We start from the raw sequence: 19,361 nt of genomic DNA, 5'->3' as shown, positions 1-19,361 counted from the left end.
GTTTTAAGTTTATTCAACAGATTTTTTTTTTTTTTTCACACCACAAATCTGGTTGTTCTGTAGACGTATATCTTAGTGAAAATGTAAAGGTCATTATTACTGGCAGTATTTGGTGCTATTGGTAAATGTAGTCAGCCAAACCCTCCACCCCCCCAAACTATGTCATAAAATGATATCAGAAAGCGCGTTTAGCGAGCGGCAGGCCTGTGAGGTCAAGTGTCTGTTTGATGGATCATCATTCGCTCTGACACACGGAGCCCAATAAACCACTGAGACCTGCAAACCGGCCTTTGAGCTGATCTAACAACATGCTAGTCTGGGTTACCGTGGCAATAAGGAGTCAAAGCAAAAAAATTATTTATCATGCAAAAAGAAATCAGTGTTCAGAGGGCGTACGGAGGCTGAAAAGCCAAGCAGAATATAAAGAAAGAGGTTTAAAAAGGGCCGAGGCTTTAAAATATCAAATATGAGAGGGGGGGGATTATACAGTTACTCATGGTGCAGAATTAACGGTTCAGTCGGTTGAATCTCATTTTGTGAACCGTGACTTTTTATTTGTAGAAGGTCGGTCTGCTGAGAGTCTCACCGAACTCCCAGCAGCCCCTTTTTTTGTTTTTTTTCCTCCCGCTTCATTTTGTTTTTCCTGGAAGACAATAATTGGTCTTTGCGTCAGTGTTGACTTTTTCCAAACAATGTTTGATAGGTTACAGGGGAAAGGCAATAAGAAAAACATCCCTGTGTGTGTGTGTGTGTGTGTGTGTTTGTGTACATGACTTGTTTGCCAAAGGCAGAGGAGAAAATTGTACTCACCAGGTAGACATAATTTCCACTACACGCTGAAATGTTTGACGGCTGTTTGGAGCAGGATAACCTAAATTAAATATAGCCTTTAAACCACTCCCTCTAACTCTAGCTGGGAGTTTCTACTCACATTTACCTTCAAATAAAAAGACGACGGTCATCGCAGAGAGGAGACGCATCTTCAGAATGTTCAAGTGCACAATCAGCTTCGTTAGGGGAAGCATCTGGAAATTAGAGCAAAAAAAAAAGGCAAACACTGATTAGTACTGACTTATCGCGTTATTGAGCACGACGGAATTAAATCTGGAAGGTTGAACAGGCTTCGGTTGATGGACACCCGCCTCCTCGCTGGGAGGAGAGAGGTGTTTAAGGATTGATTAGATAAATCATTGATTTGTTCAAGTATGCAGTATTGCAGGCAATCTGTCGCCTTAGAAATGATCGATGTCTGACCCAAATTAACAGTGAAGTAGGGCAAACACCGAACACGCCACTTTTGGTACGTGCCGCTGCTCCCGTAGCTCTGTGTCGGCACAGATTTTAGGAAGGAAGTGGCCTGTAGACTCGCAGAGAGGAAAGGGTCCAAATCTGGTTCACTTTCTACGAGGAGAATTGTAGTTGGAGGGCTTCGAGGGCAAGAACGCCTTCAAGAGTTCAAGAGTTGACCGGCTGCATGTGTGAGTGAACATCTATAATGAATAGATTAAATGACTGCATGTGATGGAGTAATAAACCAACACACAATACTGAAATATGTCATTTTCCTGCACCTTTTCTTTCAGCTATTTACTTTTTCAGACAAAAGATTCAGAATTTATTTTATTATTATTATTTTATATATTGTTAAAGCTAAACGTTATATCTGTGCAATGCATCCTCACCCCCCAAAATGTATAAAAACAAGTATTTAGGTAAATAGTTGAATATTTAAAACTAGTTGACATGATATAGTTCAATATTATACTCAGATTCTTTTATGCTGCAAGATATTCAAAATGTCAGATAAGGAAACTTTTCAACTGATGCCTTAAAGGCAAATTTCAGACTGTATTTATGAAATGTATTGATTCTCGTGGCTCGTGGAGGCACAGAGTTCAGCGACCAATCAGAGGACAGCGGGGCGCCGCCATCAAGGTGTGCAGCCGTGTTGCCACCGAGGCTCAACGCAGGGAGGGGAGCCTGAGCCGGGACCTTTTTTAATCGGCAGACAGGAACCAACTCAAGAGATGAACCATGCTAGTCAGCAAAATAGTAACACAAAATGTAAACTTTGCGAAACCTTAAGAGAGAAGTCCTTAAACTTCAAAAAGTACCCGCACCCCCAAATTTCTCAGAAACTCTGACTGAAGTCAAAGGAAACGAGTCTATTTCCTGTTGCTTCACGAAGTGAACAATTAGTCTGAACAATTAGACGCCTACATTTTCCTATTTTATGATTTTTTTCTGATCAACACCCAACAACAGGCCAGTTTGTTTGACACAAACTAAAAACGTCAGATGATACAGACTGTAAATTGGAGCAGTGCAGAAACAAATAATGATATGCGGGGACGCCCACAGAAATCAAATATCATCACATATGTTGATTGGTTGTTGTTACAAATGACCATAATTGCCTTTTGCACCCTTTTGCACTTTTTGTACCATTTATAGAAAAATTATAAAGTTAATATTGAATTGGCATAAAAAAATGTAGAATTGAAATAAAACTATTAAAAAACAACAACGCAGGTATGAACCAGCATTTTGGACCCGTGGAGCCTTCAATGCATTGAAAGAAACTCAAGGGAAGCTTTTCTTCCGCATGAATGATTCCCACATAATCATTCGGCCATCCTTCCATGCCTTGTTTTCAGGTGAGTTTCAATTCCCTGGGCAAGATCGATACAAGGCCCCTGCACGTGGTGCCGGGGTGATTATTTCTGGATCTGTCATGAAACTGCTCAGGCAAAAAGATTACCTCTGAGAGAATTGCGCATGGTTTGATTTCTTTATAGATTGGACCTGTTATGGTGGATCGTGGTCCTGTATCGAGCTGCCTCGCACTGAACACCGCGGCTCTCTGCAAATGAGACACGATCAGCAGCAAAGCCCACCCTAATAAAACCAGTCGTCTTCTTCTTCTTCTTCTTCTTCTTCTTCTTCTTCTTCTTCTTCTTCTTCTCACCCCAGACGAGCAGCTTGGTCCCGGTCCAGAATCCTCCAGCGCCACCACGGACATCCTGGGCGACTTGGGCGACTTGGGGATGAGCCGTTCTTTTTTTTTCCTGACTGCAGCCTGAACCACTGGAACCCTGAACTTGAGGGATTCAGCTTTGAAATGACAGGGTGGCCGTGTCACCGTCATGCGCGGGGGGTCGCGTGACCCTCAGTCCGTCGGGAGCCGCTGTCAGGGTTAAAGACAGAGCCATTAATAAAACGTGCCCTGCTAAGAGCTTTTGAGGAGCAGAGAGCGGACCGGCAAGTCGACTACAAATGCTCCAAAGGTCTGCTTAGTATTCCTGGGCGGAGGGAAGGTCGCAGAACTCAATCAGATGAATGGGATGTCAATTCATCTGTTTTATAATGCACCAAACACGTATCCAATGTCTCCCAAGGATTAGAACTTCAGCCAACACCAGATGTTTTTTTTTTTTTTTCTCTCCAAAGAAAACTTTTGCACTCTCAAGGAAAAAAGATTTCAACAGCTCGTAAACGGATCTGTTTGATTGTGGCATGTCTGGCAAAGTGTTATGAAGTGATTATAATAGTGCGATGATGAAATACTGCAGATGAGAAAAGCAAAACACTCAAGACGCACGCGATCGGCAGATGGGAAAGAAGAACAGCAAACACACAAAAAACCTCCATCTGCCTCCTACTTCTATTGTCACACTTCAATCGTCTGCTTGATGCAAATAATAAAAAATGTGGTAACAAATGCATATCAAAGACAACGACAAAAAAAGAAGAAGCATGAAAAGGGGGAGGCAGTTGATACAAAACAAACACATAGACTGACCTGCTGCAGACATAAGTGAGACATCGTTGCCACGGTGACGCTGTTCCCCCTTTCCAACCCTGAAATAACTCCTCAGGCACTCCGAGGACCGGAGCTCGCTGTGCTTTACCACGCGATGGTGTCAGCTTGTTTTTGTTGTTGCGCTGTGCGGTTTGAGGTGATGGTTCAATAATAGGTCACTCTTCAGAAGAGACCTGATTCTTACTGGAAAAAAAGAAAGAAAAGAACAAATAGACGCTTCCTGCATCCTGAATGAAACCCACGAGCAATCGCTGATTCTGAAGGTTTGTGTTTCCTTCTGCTGCAGTGAATTATTTCGATTTTCACCGTCATTTGGAATGAGTTACATTTCTAATATTTACCCAAAAGGACTTGGATTTACAGCAAGTTACCTCAGATATAATTGCTTATTACTTACAAAAAAACACAACGCAAAGAACACTTGAGACTGGAAGAAGTAATGATTGAGTATCTTCAATTTGTCAAGTAATAAAGCTTTTACAAGTAGCAACAACTTCTGTCTTCTAGTTCAGAGGCTTTGCAGCACGTAACTGGATATGTTGATGTATTCAAAAACGCTTGTTTTGATTTGTGCTGTATGAGTATTTTCTGTGCAATAGCTGTAAATATGAATTTCCTGAGTGGCCTAATGAGCATAATGAGCGTAATAAATTCAGATCTGCGTCCCCCGAGGGTGAGAAGAGATGTGGTACTAGGTGTAATCATCATCATCATCAAAGCCAGACACGCAAGTTTAAAAAAAGTAGTTCAACTTGAGGAAAAACAGTCTAAAACTTTTAGTTGTGAATTGAAAAAGACAGATGATCCATTAATTGATCCATTGAACTAATTACTAGTGAAGGGGGTCTAAAAACAGGGACAAATATCATTATTCCAAATAGGTCAGCAGTGAAGAAAGCATTTCATTACTTTAAAATGCCAATATTTGTGGTCACATTAATGGTGGAAGTCACCTTTTTTGGTCCAACATATCCAAAGAACACATCCCCAATTTCATGTTCTACCCAAATAAAACATTCAACTGACCTACAGTGTGATGAAAGACTTAGCAAGTATCATTTAATTGTGTCCTCACCAAGGATACACACACTATAAAAATTGAATACTCTTTCGGATTCTTATTTTTTAAACAATTTTCAAGAAATTGTTAAATAAAGCACCAAATCTGAATGACGGAATAAACCCTAAAAGAGACGCGTGAGCATGTGATCAGGCATCACACCCATCCATCAGGGTCTTGTAAACCCCTATTCACATTTTAATGAACAATTGATTATTTCATGTTATTTTTGTCATATGCAAACTGATGAGCTGCATCTCAAATTCATCTTCAGGCTTCCAGCTTTCAGATGATGTAACAGTTCCGAGTGGCTCAAGCATGACCTGCTATCTCCCCTAAAGATCTCCTGTCCCTCCTACTGAACGCGTTCTGTGTGGGTCAGTAAGGATTTAAAAACCTGAACAAAATGAATTAGCGCAAAATTTATAATTTTATACATTTTTATAAATTTATAAAAAATAGCAGAATTATGATCACTCTGATTGACGATAAGCGAATAAGCGGAAAGTTTCCTCCTGCTTGTAAGAAATGAGCATGAACAGAATGACAACAGCCCGTTGCAACCCGTCAAAATGGATAAATTAGTTAACATATTCACTTTTCATAGCTCACTCCTATTGTGGAGTTATCACCCACTCAATGAATTCCAATCATTGGTTGTCAAGTGGTTTTGGTATGAACCATTTATTCTGACAGTTTTATCAAACTGAACATTCAGACATTTTGATTAAAAAAAAAAAAAAAAACTTTCTCAAAGAACCTGCAGACTGAACAAAGGCAGAAGCTCTTTCCTCAGCAGGAAGCCGCTCTCCTGACCTCCCGTCCTCTCACAGAGCAACAAAGCACACACAGCGAGTCCTGGTAGAAACAAAACAGATTTATTTTTTTGTCTCCCTCCACATGATAGGATTTTTAACTCCACTTCTCGGATTTTGAAAAAAAAAAAAGAGAAATAGCACAAAGTCAAAGGAGAGCCGTTCAGCCACCGAACGGATCCAAAAGAAGAAGTACAATCATCACTGAACACCTGTCACGGTGGAAGGCAAATGTTTTGCTCCTTTTCATTGTTTTTTTTTTGTGTGTTTGGACTGATGAGATCTGGAGAAAATGAATAGTCTGTAATTCAGGCCTGTGTTTGGGAAGTAAACAACCACGTCAGCCCTGTTCACATAATACAAAACACACACGCTTCTACACTCTTCACCTTGGTAGGGGCCTGTCCTTTGTCCTCACAAGTCCACGATGTCCTCACAGAGCAAGCGGGTAGACCATCGAAACGTCCTCGTAATCCGGCCAAACCAAAACAGACGAGACAAACACAAAAAGAAAAAACAACCAACACATCATTTACAACAGAACCGGCAGACTGCACGAACGAGGAGCACTGCGAGGTGGGACAGCAGGACGTCTCACAGGTTGTCACCACTCGAAAAGTGATGGAGGACAGGGGGAATGACAGCAATGTGTGTGTTAGGTGAAAGGTTGAGAGCAGGTTAGGCTCCTCATTCAACCAGACAACTCATCCCCCCCAATTACACACGGTTGGTTCTCTCCTGGTAAAACGTGTGATTAGTTTTCAAATGGGACGTTTTGCATTACTCTGCGGTGGGACTTGCTGCGGTCCGTTTGGCTGGGATTGTTCTCTTGAGGCAAAGCAAGAGGCCAGACCCCGCCTGCCCCCACTCCCCCCCCCTATTATACATCCTGTTATGTACCCCGGCCGCCAGCGCACCGAACGCCCTAATGAGACGCATGCAGCTCGCATCGATGAATTGTCGACGTAAATCAGCGCAATAAAACACCAGTTGGAGCTGTCAAAAAACTTTTTTTTTTCAAAAAATCAAAGCTTCTCGTGTCAGTTTTCGGCACCACAACCAATATTTACCCCGCGGTTGATTGACAGGCGAAAGGCCAGGCGTGGGCGGGTGATTCAGAGAGGCCGAGTAATGGGATTCCTCCCATGCTGGAGATGTGAGGTGGGCGACTTAATGACTAGGGGAGACGCGGTGGGCGAGACGCCTCCATTGTGTTGTTGCCTGGTCCACGGGCGCGTTGCGGCGCGCTGATGATTAGCCAGACGCTGCCGTTTTCTCCGTGAGGTGAGCGATTTGATAAGATGCCATCTGCGGTGAGGAAGGCGTCTCATGTGACCCGGCGTCTCTGCTGCAAGCTGAGGTTTGAAATATATACAGGACACCTATTTATTACAAAATACTACCACTAAACACTGCAGTATAACATCTATCCTCCCGCCTCTCCGGCCATCCATTCCGCCCAATAAATTAACCCGATATCCTCATCATGCGACTCTTTAATGATGTTTCTGATGTTTCAAACACCTGAAGTGTGCTCTTGCTCGCCGAGACCTTCCGTCGTCACAATCCCGTCCAGCGTGCTGTGCACTAATGTAGTCATTAGCTGCGGTAATGGAAAAGTACTGGGCACAAATAGACTTTCAACGTGGACTTTGCCCGTGATAACCCAATGAGCCTGTAGATAGTTGGCGAACAATGGATGATTAGGATAATGTATGGGAATTAGCCGGGCTTTGCTGTGAAGGACGTGAGCATCGATAATCACTTATATACAATCGTCACTCTGCGCATACAGCCTTTTGGGACACCGACTGTGGTGCAGCAATGCAATTTCTCACATCATTAAATTATGATCTGTTGCGTTTAAATTACGATTGTACTGCAGGCGTACATCTTAACTGTTTTACATACAGAAATAAGCCTCTCGATACACAGCGTCAACGGCTGCTGCCGTCGATCCAGGTCACATCGCTGTCATTGCTTATAAAATACAATGCAGCACCAACTGAACTGCGCTTAGCGCGTAAAAGCCCAACAAATACCAGCCCGGCTTGACTTGAGAAACAACCGATTCACTCTTCGTTCCATCCAGCTTTAAAACACATAGTTTACCGAGCTGACGTTACAGCCAAGCATAAATGGTTTCAGAGAAGGGTTTAAAATCAATGTGCAATTAGGGGTGTCTTGTATCAGGCGTGATGAATTATGCTCTCGGTTCCGAGGCGCTTCTACGGACACTTGATCAATTCAGCTTCTGGGGCGTCGGTGAGGGCCGGCCCGGGAGGAATGACTCCATTCCAAAGCCATTTGGTCCAATGTATTGATTTGCCATTGCCTTCGGAATTGAAAGTCTGTCCGGGATCCGTTGCACGTATGGGAGGGTGTTCCGCATACAAAACGGAGCCCGCAGCGCCGCTCACAAACCTTCCCGGGGTTCGCAAACCGCCTTCCGCCGTTCTACGGCTTCGAAGCCCCGTAATTATGTTACAGTTTACAGTACAGGGGAACGATGTGCCGCAGCGTTGCTCACACAAGCTTAATTACTCCTTTCAGCAAAGGCGCGGCGCTCTGAAACTGCTACAGGTATTTCACAAACCACGTTCTCAAGCCCTCGTGTAAACACTGCACTGATATCTTAACAAAAGCACAAAGGGCCTTTAATCTACAGCCATGTGCAATCACCTCCCCTTTTTTCCAGAGGTGTAAATCCATTACTGCAATCTGACCGCAAACAAAAGAACAGCTTTTAAAGTGCAACACAACGCCGCGCACTCTCGTCTGGCGCGACGTGCTGCTTTTGCGAGCTCGAAATAAAAGCGTCGTGCCATCTAATCGACCCCGATCCTGTGTAAACACATCATAACCTCCGGCAGGCAGGAGCCAATCAAAACCTTCTCCTCGGGGGGGCACCAGATGTAATTAGAGGCCGAGCAGACGTCTTGTTTATCCCGCTGTAAACTCATTGAACCCCGGCTGGGGGGGTTATTTATACACTTGAAGTAGGCCAGACTGCGTTTTGCGATCAATGCTATGTTAATGCTGTTCATATTACACAGTGGCGCCATAAATAGTCTGTGGTGCACCTTCCCCGGGGAAAGACCACCGCGCTAAAGTGTGGAAAATGCGAGGGCTTGGAGGCGTTCACATTTGGGTTGTGGTTGTCCCGTCTCCCCCCCTGTGCTCTCAGCTTTTGGATTTGCATTGTCAGGGTTTCTCCTACACTCTGCTCCCCCCCCCCCCCCCCCCCCAGACAACCCCTCCGCGCCCCCCAGGTCCTCCTCACTCGTACCAGAAGAAGCTTGATTCATTTACACACGTCGTGACTCGTGATTCTTTAGTTGTTTGCTTGTACAAATGCACACATTCTGCTTGTCATCACGAGTTTCCAGCAATATTGCTTGAATTGCCCCCCCTCCACCCCCACCACTCCACCCCCCTCCCGCAATCTGGACCCTTTACCCATGAAGCTGAACACAACATACAGTTTGTTTGTTTGTTTGTTTTCTTTTCTTTTTTTCAAAATCCACCCATACACCAACATTGACGTGCTTTTTTTTCGATCCCACATTGAGAAACATGACGTTATTATCCTCCCTTTTTTTTTTCTTTTTTGTCCGTGCCTTTTTTTTCCAGGGAATTTTTTGTTCTTTTTCATCATCAAGGACAGATTATGTACATAGAGATGTTATATGCCACTGACAAACCCAGTGGTAGGCTGACATGGAACAGTGTACAGTACTTGAGTAGGAAACTGAAATAAATGAAAATATAAAAAACCCGGCATGAAAGACAGAGATACTGAGAGGATGAAAAAGGGGCCGAGACAGAAAAAAGAAGCACTGAGCAGACAACCTTCTCTTGTGCTTGAAGTGGAATCCGTCATAACTTTTTGGAGCAACAAGATGCACAAACACTGCGTTCCGTCACACAGACGACCCGACTACATCGCAGAGGGCAAGACTTTTTGAGCACAACATTAACTGCTTTAGATTAAGGACCATTTAAACGGAGCTTCACAATCATTTCAGAGTACTGTACACGGTAAAAGTACGGCAATAAACTTATTTGATATACCTTGTTAATGTCCTCTTCGGATATTACACCACAGCTCTAACCACATCGGATACCTCTCAGTAGAGTTAGGGGGGTTATTGCTGGTTTGAAACAAAATCAAACAAAACACATTCAGGCAGTTGATTCAATACGGTGTAATTCCCCTTTAAGGTCGCAGTGGTCCGAGTCCGGCGGGGGGGGAAAGGGGGGCACAAACTCATCTCTCCGTGCAAGCTTGTTATGGCAAATTTGCATATAGTCGCTGCATGTGAGAGGAAACAGTGTTTCAGGAGAAATGTGGGTTTTCCTCCCCACTGTTTGTGCTGCTGTGCGTGGGGGTTGAGGGGGGCGGGAGGGGTGGGGGGCAGAGGATGGATAATTGTGCCACGGGGGTATCGCAGGGCCCATGTCTGCATGTCACAGGTACACATCGGCGGGGGGGGGGGGACCGGTGCACCGAGGCGGGGTTTGTCCTTGAAGAGGATTCCTGTCAGTGGCAGGTATGAGCTTGATTTATGGGCGCCATCCCCAGCTGGGGAGGGGGGGGGGGGGGCACAGGTGGAGCCAAGACTCCTTCACTTAGCCAGCCACGGGAATTGGCTAATTACATCTTTATCTCCCTGTAGTTTGACCCAACAAGAACCACCTTACAGCCACAATTCATCTATCGGTCTGGTTGGAGAGAGACACGCGATGACAACTGGACAAACACGCCGTTAATCTGTGGTGCCGTTATAAGCATGGAAAAGTAAAAAGTCCAATACATAAACTGTTACAAATTATATATAGCATCATCATTTACTGCTTCTGGCCTCGGATGAGATAATTGTACGGTTTCGAATGTTTTTTTTTAAAAAGCTCGTCACGGCAAAAAAGAGCACATCACTTCAAAAAACTTACATGTCTCTTTTTTCCCCCATTTGTGGTTGTTCAATGTGTGACTTTCTGAGAGTTAAGTACAAAAAAAAGTTTTTTTCCCCAAGCACGGCTCATTACCATCAGAATGTTTTCATCTTCTTTTTCTCACATGGAAATACTATTCATAGTTATTCAAATACTAATTAACATCATCATCATCTGTACTATTATTAACACCAATAAAGTAAAAGCAGGTAACCTTGCAGAGTAAAACAGACACAGTGCAGGGAAAGGTGGGGTTGGCTCGGGGGTGGAGGTGGTGGTGGTGGTGAAGGGAGTGTGGACTCACAACAGGAACATCTCTAACCGGTACATGCTATCAACAAGCGACAAAGAGGACGGCATCGCAGCCTGGAAGCAGAGGATATCTTTGTGGCGGGACAGTCTCTCGCCGCTTCGCACAGCCGGAGCGGGTGGGGTCGAGGGTGGGGGTCAGGAAGGGTTGTCGTTCGGCCTGTATATATTTACACTGCGGAAGAAGAGGAGGGGGGGGGGGGGAGGGGTGACACGGAGAACACTAAAGCGATGTGAAGGGCAACTAGACAGAGCACGTTGAACATGGGGGGCGAGGGGGGTAAAAAGGTTTGGGCGGTGAAGGGGTCCACATGCGAAACCTTGGTATAAACCCCCAAAGTTACATAAAGGGGGAGTTAAGAGTGACGCCGTCACCACCCACCCTTTTTTTTTTTTAAATACATTTTGACATCATTCATAGCAGCTTCACTGCTACACGGTTAAAATCCAAAAGCCATACGTGTGTGTGTGTGTGTGTGATCAGAGGGCGACACTCCACATGGCGACCAATTGAACAACTTTCAAAAGGTACAATGACCGTCTTTAACACGTTATTACTATAATTCTATAAATATCAACCGTGATATTGATATTTGATATATCATTTCCATAAGGCAAACATTGTAGGTCAGTCATTAGTCTATGTATAATACATATATGATCGTCCAGTTGTTAGACTATCTACTTTCTCATTGATCACCGACACAATAATTGTTAATATACACTCTCCATCAACATCAGCTCGGTGGCAATAATGAGGGGCAAACCAGGTGAGGTGGGGAAGGGGGGGGCGCCGAGTCAGACGAATCTGCAAGGCATGCTGGGGGACAAAAAGAGAGAGTGTGTGCGAGAGAGATGATGACGACGCTTTGACCTCCAGATTGAATCGAGGCGGCGGGGTTTCTTTTTTTTGGGGGGGGGGGGGGGGGGTTGTGTGGTTGATGCGATGGCTCCTAGAATAATGCATATTCTTTTTGTTCACAGTGATGGGTTCGTAATTAAAGAATTTCATTTCCTTCTTCCTTCCGTCAAGGGGGAGAAAGGGAGGAAGAGGGCGGGAGTTGGGGAGGGGGGGGGCGGCGGTGTTTAGGGACAATTCCGAAAGTGGATCTTCATCTTTACAGCTTCAGCAGAAGAACAGCAGAGAGGGAAACCCAGACACTCATCCCAGCGTGTAGACCGGCCCCTCGCCCCTGTATGGCCCCCGGTCCTGGAGGGGCGAGGAAAGGTGATAAAATATTAATATTACAATCCATCCATCCATTGTCAAACCGCTTATCCTGCACACAGGGTCGCGGGGGGGCTGGAGTTAATAATACAATTATTTCCAAGACGTTGACGCATCTCAATAAGCACGGTGAGAGATATTTGACTTTAGTAACACGTTAACGTGGTCAAATCTCAAGTCGGAGAAGCCGTGACGTGTTTTCCCGATGGTAATAGTTCTGCCTGTTTGTCACTTTATTCAGAAACCCATGTGTGGGTCAGGGATCACACCCTGACTTGTCCAACAGGCGAAACTAATAACATTTATAATGGCGCTGCTCCATTTGCGTGTGCCAGAAAATCCCAACCAGCCCAGGCGGCAAAAACGCATCACAAGCACCCTCGTTAGTGTCATTACTCAGTGCAGGTCAAAGTGTCCGCGTGTTCGTGCACTTCATTTAACTCCTGGAAAAATAATGGATCATGCTTCTCCAACAAGAAAAAACAAAAGTCGAAATGAAGAATATCCTATTTGCGAGAAAAACTGCAAGAGAAACACAATTGAATTGGATTCTCTCCTCCTGTTTCGTGCCATTTGGCAATCTGGTAGAACAGCATCCGGGCGTCTTATAATTGAACATTGTAGGGAAAGCTGGTGCCGCCTGCCAGTGGCTCTGGTAATAGGCTCACCATCAATTCTGATGTGACGGCGGAATTGTGAATATTAAAAAATGTTGCACCTTCTTAAAACGGTGAGGTGTAAAAGGACAAAAGCATGAAAACAAAGCGGGCAGGGACAAGCAGTGCATCAATAGAAATAAAAGCAGACGATTACGGTCAGATTTTCCACGCCCGCTCCACAACGGAGAAGGATTTGTTGTGTTCTAATGATGGCGAGCGGGCGGGGGGGGGGAGATTAGGAAGGAAAGAGGAGGCGAAAGGACAGATGACGGAGAGACAGGCTGACAGAAGTGTCAGCGGCGGGGGGAAAGAGAGCAGGAAGATGTATGGGTCTGACGAGAGAGTGAGTCATTGAAGGGAGACCGGCTGGGATAATGGGCAAAGCAATGAAAGAAGAAAGGGGATAGATGAAGGACTCACTTAAGATGGTAATGCTGAATGCACTAGAGGGGGGAGGGGAGGAGGGTGGGGAGGGTGGAAGGGAAGGAAATCGCTCATTGGGGACGCTTAATGTGAATTGTGCATGGAGAGAAATGACAACTTCTCGGGTAACGGAAGAGCAGAGCGCGCGTGTGTGTGTGTGCATACGGGAATGCATTTGGACGAGAGATGCAGGGTGAGAGAGAGAGGGAGTGGGAGAGAAAGAGAGAGAGAGAGGGAGAGTAATATAGGAAAGCGAAGCTTTAATGGGGTGGAGAAAAACGGAAATGGGGAGAAAGGAGGGCGGAGAGGGCTGAGAAAACGCAAGCAAGGGAAAAAACGCCATGTATTTTCTCTTCCTTCTTTTTCTGCAAACTGGCTCGTCCTCGCACCCACGCGCGCACCGTGCACGCCGTGCGCACCGTGCACGTGCACCTCTGTGTGAGGACTTACGGAACAGCAGCATGCTGGCGTTGGAGGCCCCCAGGCGGTTGGAGGCGAAGCAAGTGTAGTTGCCAAAGTGTTTCTCCGTCACGTTGGTGAAGAGCAGCAGTGAGCGCGTCTTCTCGTTTTTGATCCTCAGGGTGTTGTCACTCTCCACCGGCCTGGGTGGTAGCAGCGGTGTGGGGGGGGGGAGCAGCGAAAAGGCAGGAGGGAAGGAAAGCGGGAGGAGAAGAGCGTGTCAGAAGCGGGTGAGGTAACACAACATAGCGTTTCGCCCCAAGAGGCTTTTTGTTTCTACGACTCTCCAGAGACGGCTGTGCGACGCCGTCCCACCCCACGCAGGCTCTGTCTCACCTCATCCTAATAGTGAAATCTAACAGCCCATAAATAACAGAAACCCCCTGCTGGGGCCCATTATACTCCATTAACAGCTCTCTCTCGGCTGGCAAAGGCTCGTCTAAGTACTTCTGCGTGTTATTGTGGCGGATGCCAAATCATTTGAACTCATCTAGGCTCTCTAGCACCTTTTTACAAACTTGAAAAGACAGATTACGTGTGGGTTACAGAGAGCAAATATGGTTCCAACAAGCTGATATTTCCCCAGAGATGGTGAAAACATTTATTTAATTATCCGAAACCTTTACTAATGTCAGAGGTTAGGTGACTGGAAGGCAGCCAAGACCACACATGGAAATCGTGTTGGAAATGACCTGTTTTTTCAGATTGATTCATGTTCCCACTAATAAATCCATTTTGGTATCAGTCCCGTTCCCTCCTTGTCTCTGTCACCACCTCGAGTTGTTTTTGTCACATCGTTGAACTCACTCAGTTCAGCAATTGTCATTGACATTGTAAATTGGTAAATGGTCCAAACCTCTACAGCACCTGCACCACGTGCACAGCATTGTCCCAGAAGCTCGCTATTACACAACCGTAAAGGCCGGTGTTTATCGATTGTTCCAGTCTGAAGTGCATTTTTCAAAAAGCCTAAATCCGTGTAAAACGTATCAGCTCAGTGAGGACTGAAAGGCCAGGGAGAGAGGAAAAAAAAACATTTTTAGATGTTGCTGGCATAACGTGCGGAGCAGTGGCCCCCTTCAGGGGTCTCACCTGTGGTCGTCTTTGTACCACTCGAAGGAGGCTGGCGGGACCGCCATGGCTTCGCAGCGCAGGATGGCCGTCTTCCCCAAATGGGCCGGCATGTTCTTCATGTCGGTGATCATGGGAGGGTCTGGCACAGAAAGACAAGGGAGGAGAGGGCATCCATCCATCAGTACACATGTGCATTCACAGAGATGTCGAGTCAGGTAACCCCCCCGCCCCCCCACCACCGAGCGAGCAACATTAACATGGATTAATTCATACATAATAATGCATCTTTAGTATTAACATAAATGGTTTATGCATCACTGAATTATCCCCATTGGGCTGGGGGGGGGGGTTGCTTACAGTTGACGGTGACCTTGACCTTGCGCTGATCGGGGGAAGCCACTCCGTTGTTGGTGATGCATTCGTAGTCCTCGGCCTGCTGCCTCTTGATCTCCGTGATGTCCAAGAACTCACCGTCGCTCACCAACCCGTCTGTGGACACCAGGCAGATGGGTCACTGGGACTCGGGACGCCGGTAATAAGGGTCACCGCTCGAGGTGGACTGACAACAAACTCATGGATCAGAGGATTTACGAGAACGGGGGAGGCAGCAGATATACAACGGGAATCCTCATCATGATATTCATTAGATTTTCTACATTGCGTGTGCGATTCATTATTCGTTAGTTGCATAGCAGAAAACACCATTAAATAATCAAATAAAATGACCCTGAGTCATCAACAAACCCTCAGAAAATGAGTCTATTATCTGTAAGAATAATGTATTACATTTTAAACACTTTTCCCCTATGACCTTGGCTTGGTGCCTCAAACTGTTTTTCATTAAGGGTCGGATGGTGAATTTTGGTGTAAATGAAAAATATGATTCGGCACCAGTGACCCCATTACTCTTAATGTGTCAGGGGGACTTGTGAGCTTCTCTTCAGGGATCGGACACACCGGGGCGATGGCCTCCTCTCTACGTTACGCACCGAGAAGAATATCCGCCTCTTATTTGATGTGGACAAACTCCCAGGTGCACCAAAACCGTATTAGTTTGTCTCACACTCTCCCCCCGGAGCGACAAACAACCACGCAGCGTCTTCGGAGGCGAGAGTCGAGGAGACGGGACACAAGTTATTGCTCCATCATGTGAGGGAATGGATGTTGGGAGTGGATCGACGGAGAAGAAGAACAACGCGGATAAGGGTTGCACCCCCCCCCCTCTCTCCTCCCTGAGTCTTAGCAGCCAGATGTCTCACAGCCTCCGGATCCATTAGGCCCTTTTTTTTCTCCCCCTTTACCCCATTAAAGAAGTCAGACTGTGGAACACGACACAATACATAATCTCACCACTAACAAGGAAATCCTGCTCTTGCATTGCCGCTCAGTTTCCCCCTGCAAAGCGCTCCTAAACATGCACACACAGCCCCTGTCAGTCAATCAGTGGACCTTTACGTGCCCTCGCAAGCACACGAATGGCGCACACACACACACAAAACACACTACAAAGGCGCTAAACTCTGCGAGTATTCCTGTCAGAGATTAGCACGGCGGTTCTAATTGAAGATTATGCTGGCGGATTATTAGTGTGGCTACTGAGCTGGAGACGATTATTTGCAGCGGTGGCGGCTGCGGTTGACGGCTGCTTGTGCCAGCCGAGAGGGGGGGGTACAATGGCGTTCGCTCACTCTGTTGGTTTTATAAATAAAGCTTTCTTGCGACATCTCTGTCAAGCCAGCAGAGCACCCAACTTTGCCCGAAGGGAAGAGAAGAGAGGGAGGGAGGGAGGGAGGGGGGGGGGGGCTGAGCCGGTATCTCGGAGGTGGTAGAGGGGGAGAAAGATATAATCAGACAACCGGCACTGGTGAAGATGACTTCCAGGAACTAAAAGGAGGAGAACAATCGAGTGCTGGAGAGTTTATTAAAGACACTGAACGAGATACACAGACATGAAGATGGAGCAAAAAGAAAGAAACAGACACATAAACATTGAGGCGTCACGTCGAGTATCTGTGCTTCGTTCTTTCATGGACTTCTCGTCCTCGGCACTTGATGTAATATGACAGTGCCGGGCAGCCTTCTCACACTCCCTCCCCCCCCCTCCCTCTTTGTCCCCTGAGATCTCTGGATGGGCATTGCACACCTCTCTACACTCTGGTGGGAGATCATATCTGACTGCAGTCGGCCCCTGGCACTCCTGCAATGGCCTGTAAAAGACATCTCCATCAACCACTTATGGCTTTTGAAGGAGCCTGACTCCCGACCACCAGAGATAGTTGGATTGCACCTGAGAGAGGCAAAGCGGGGAGGTTGGGTGGTTGAATGGGAGGAAGGTGTGTGTGTGGGCGGGGGGGGGATCAGGGGCTCCGTCCTGCCCTGCAGTCAAACTGTGCTCTATTTCCCCAGCAGCCCTTTGAGCCTGTCTAGATCATCAGCGCGCTTGATTCCTCTGCTCCTCTGATCCATTTCCGTTTAAAACAAAAAAAAAAAACCACCATCCAGGCAGAGAGGTCTGATGTCGGGTTAAAGCAGAGCAGGACGGACAGTCTGACAGGCTAAAAACACCTGAAAGGCCGCGCGCTGAAGGGTGGATAAGTCGAGCTAAACGGAACTACAGCAGAATGATGAACTGCCCCAGTGCTCCCAACGCACAAACTACAGCTGAAATGAGTCTACAGTCTCCCACCCAGAGAGCTTCAGGGAATAAAAAACACAATGATTGTTTGCAAACTTTAAGGTTTAAATCCAAGCGATGTCTCAGGGCATTGCTGTTTCAAATCTCTTTTTTATAAAGTCACTTCTAAAGTCATATTTCTGACTGAGTCTGGCCATAGACATCCATTAAAATCCAGAAAAACCCACCAATGAGCCACACCTTCCACACATGCATTGTTAATGGCTTCTTCGTCTCCATAAACATGCACACCGGTTTATTTCCATCATAAACTAAATCCACCATCCACCTTCCTGCAGCAGTAATTTGTCTTGATACACGTCAGGAAAAACTGTTCTCAAGAAACACATTACTTACTGCTTCAGTAACATTTTGCTGAAACTACACTGCCTGACTGTAATCATTTGTCGTTTTTAAAAAGTTGTGTATTTCAAAGTGTGAAATGGGCTTGAGGCTGAGGAAACCCAAAGGGGAGAAAAGTTTCAGACACGGATTAACGCACTGTTGTTCTTTTCAGAGGATTGTTAACCGTGTCCAAAATATATAGAATATGGCCGACCTTCAACTTGAGGCACATGAACATTGGGACCCATTACATTTTGTATTTGGTTAATTGTGATGCGTACTGAGCTGGACGTTTTACTGTCCAAAAATAAACTTGCGAGCGCTCTCTAGCAAAACTTGCCTTCCTTTTCCACTCAAACGACTTCCACACTCACCCGGTACACCTGCTATTCATTATCTCATGATTCGACACGCCCGTCCCTCGTCGTCTCCACTCAGTGTAAACACCCAGTAACAAAACATCAGGCCTGGGCGCCATAACTGGAGCAAAGCATTTGAGTCACTGTTCACGATTCATGTCACTTTCTCTTGTTTTGCGTCTTTTTACACATGTTCTATTTTGGATTTGTTTGTCTCTTGCTGATTTCCACCTCCTCCCTTTCAACCCCACTTCTGTTCCACGCAACACCCAAAAGGTTTAATAACCATAAAAAAAATAAAAAAAACTGAATTCCCCGTTAAATATATGCTCACCGCTGGCTCGTGTTCCTTACTTCTTAGTGAAAAGTGCATGCTTCCTTCTGCCCGCCCGCAGAAGGAAGCAACCAAGCGTTCAGTCGCCCGAAGCTTTGCCCGCGAGTGTTTTAATGGACGGGATGTCAAACGATAAGGCCCCGATGCGCCGGTGTAGTCAACCGTACGGGACGACGGATGCCAGGGAGAGTGACACATCGTGTCTGTGCCTCGGTGCAGATGAAGGAGGCGGCGCCTTCGCTCTCTGTACGTAGCAAGTCGCTAAGTGTGTGTGTGTGTGTGTGTTCAGGTTACACGGTGGGAAGGGGGGGGGGGGGCGAGGACCAGGCAGGTCTATAAGGTGTTGCAACTCTCCATCTTTCCCACTCAACCTACACTGCTCTCCACGTCACCCTCCCCCCCCACCTCCTCCATGCAGCCAAATGGGGGAGACAGATGGCTGGCAGCTTCTCGCTGTTTCTTCTGGCTAGTCGGCCCCCACCTCTTCCTCCGGTGCCCCTGGTCGCACACTGCCACGGAATCGCGATGCAGCCCCTATCGCTGCGAGCTGAGGGGGTTATTGGGGGAGAGGAGGCGGTGGGAGATGTTGGGGTGGGCTGGAGATGGAGGATTACTGCTGACGGTGGACAAATGGTGTCGGCTCGCAAGTGAGGACCACCGCGTGGTCCGTGATGTAGGGACGCACGTGTCCATGTGCGTTCATTAATTTTTTTAGGTGCCTATGACCACTTGACTCACCCTTTCTGAGGTTGTGTTCACAAACATTGACTTAGTGTATCTTTCACCTTTATGAAATACCTCCTTCAAAAGTGAAGCTGGAGCTTTTTAGCATTCAGCTCTCAG

General features: G+C 46.3%; 1 protein-coding gene and 1 long non-coding RNA gene across 2 annotated transcripts in view; both read right to left on the bottom strand.

Moving 5' to 3' along the window:
- Window positions 1-5,548: 5,548 nt before the first annotated feature.
- On the bottom strand, window positions 5,549-8,927 carry LOC144389525 (uncharacterized). The gene is made up of 2 exons (XR_013453637.1): window positions 6,088-8,927; window positions 5,549-5,741 (listed from the first exon to the last, which is right to left on the bottom strand). It is a non-coding gene; the product is annotated as an uncharacterized LOC144389525 (long non-coding RNA).
- Window positions 8,928-11,863: 2,936 nt separating this feature from the next.
- Window positions 11,864-19,361, bottom strand: part of iglon5 (IgLON family member 5) — an 80,569-nt gene continuing 73,071 nt past the window's right edge. Inside the window, exons 5-8 of the mRNA XM_040165044.2 lie at window positions 15,164-15,295; window positions 14,825-14,945; window positions 13,724-13,875; window positions 11,864-12,173 (exon numbers count right to left, since the gene is read on the bottom strand). Coding sequence (XP_040020978.2) covers window positions 12,082-12,173; window positions 13,724-13,875; window positions 14,825-14,945; window positions 15,164-15,295 — 497 coding nt within the window. The 3' untranslated portion in view covers window positions 11,864-12,081. The remainder of the gene's footprint in view (window positions 12,174-13,723; window positions 13,876-14,824; window positions 14,946-15,163; window positions 15,296-19,361) is intronic.

Source organism: Gasterosteus aculeatus, chromosome 20 (genome assembly GCF_964276395.1).
Source record: "Gasterosteus aculeatus chromosome 20, fGasAcu3.hap1.1, whole genome shotgun sequence".
Lineage (NCBI taxonomy): Eukaryota > Metazoa > Chordata > Actinopteri > Perciformes > Gasterosteidae > Gasterosteus > Gasterosteus aculeatus.
This window is presented reverse-complemented; position numbering and strand designations above follow the sequence as displayed.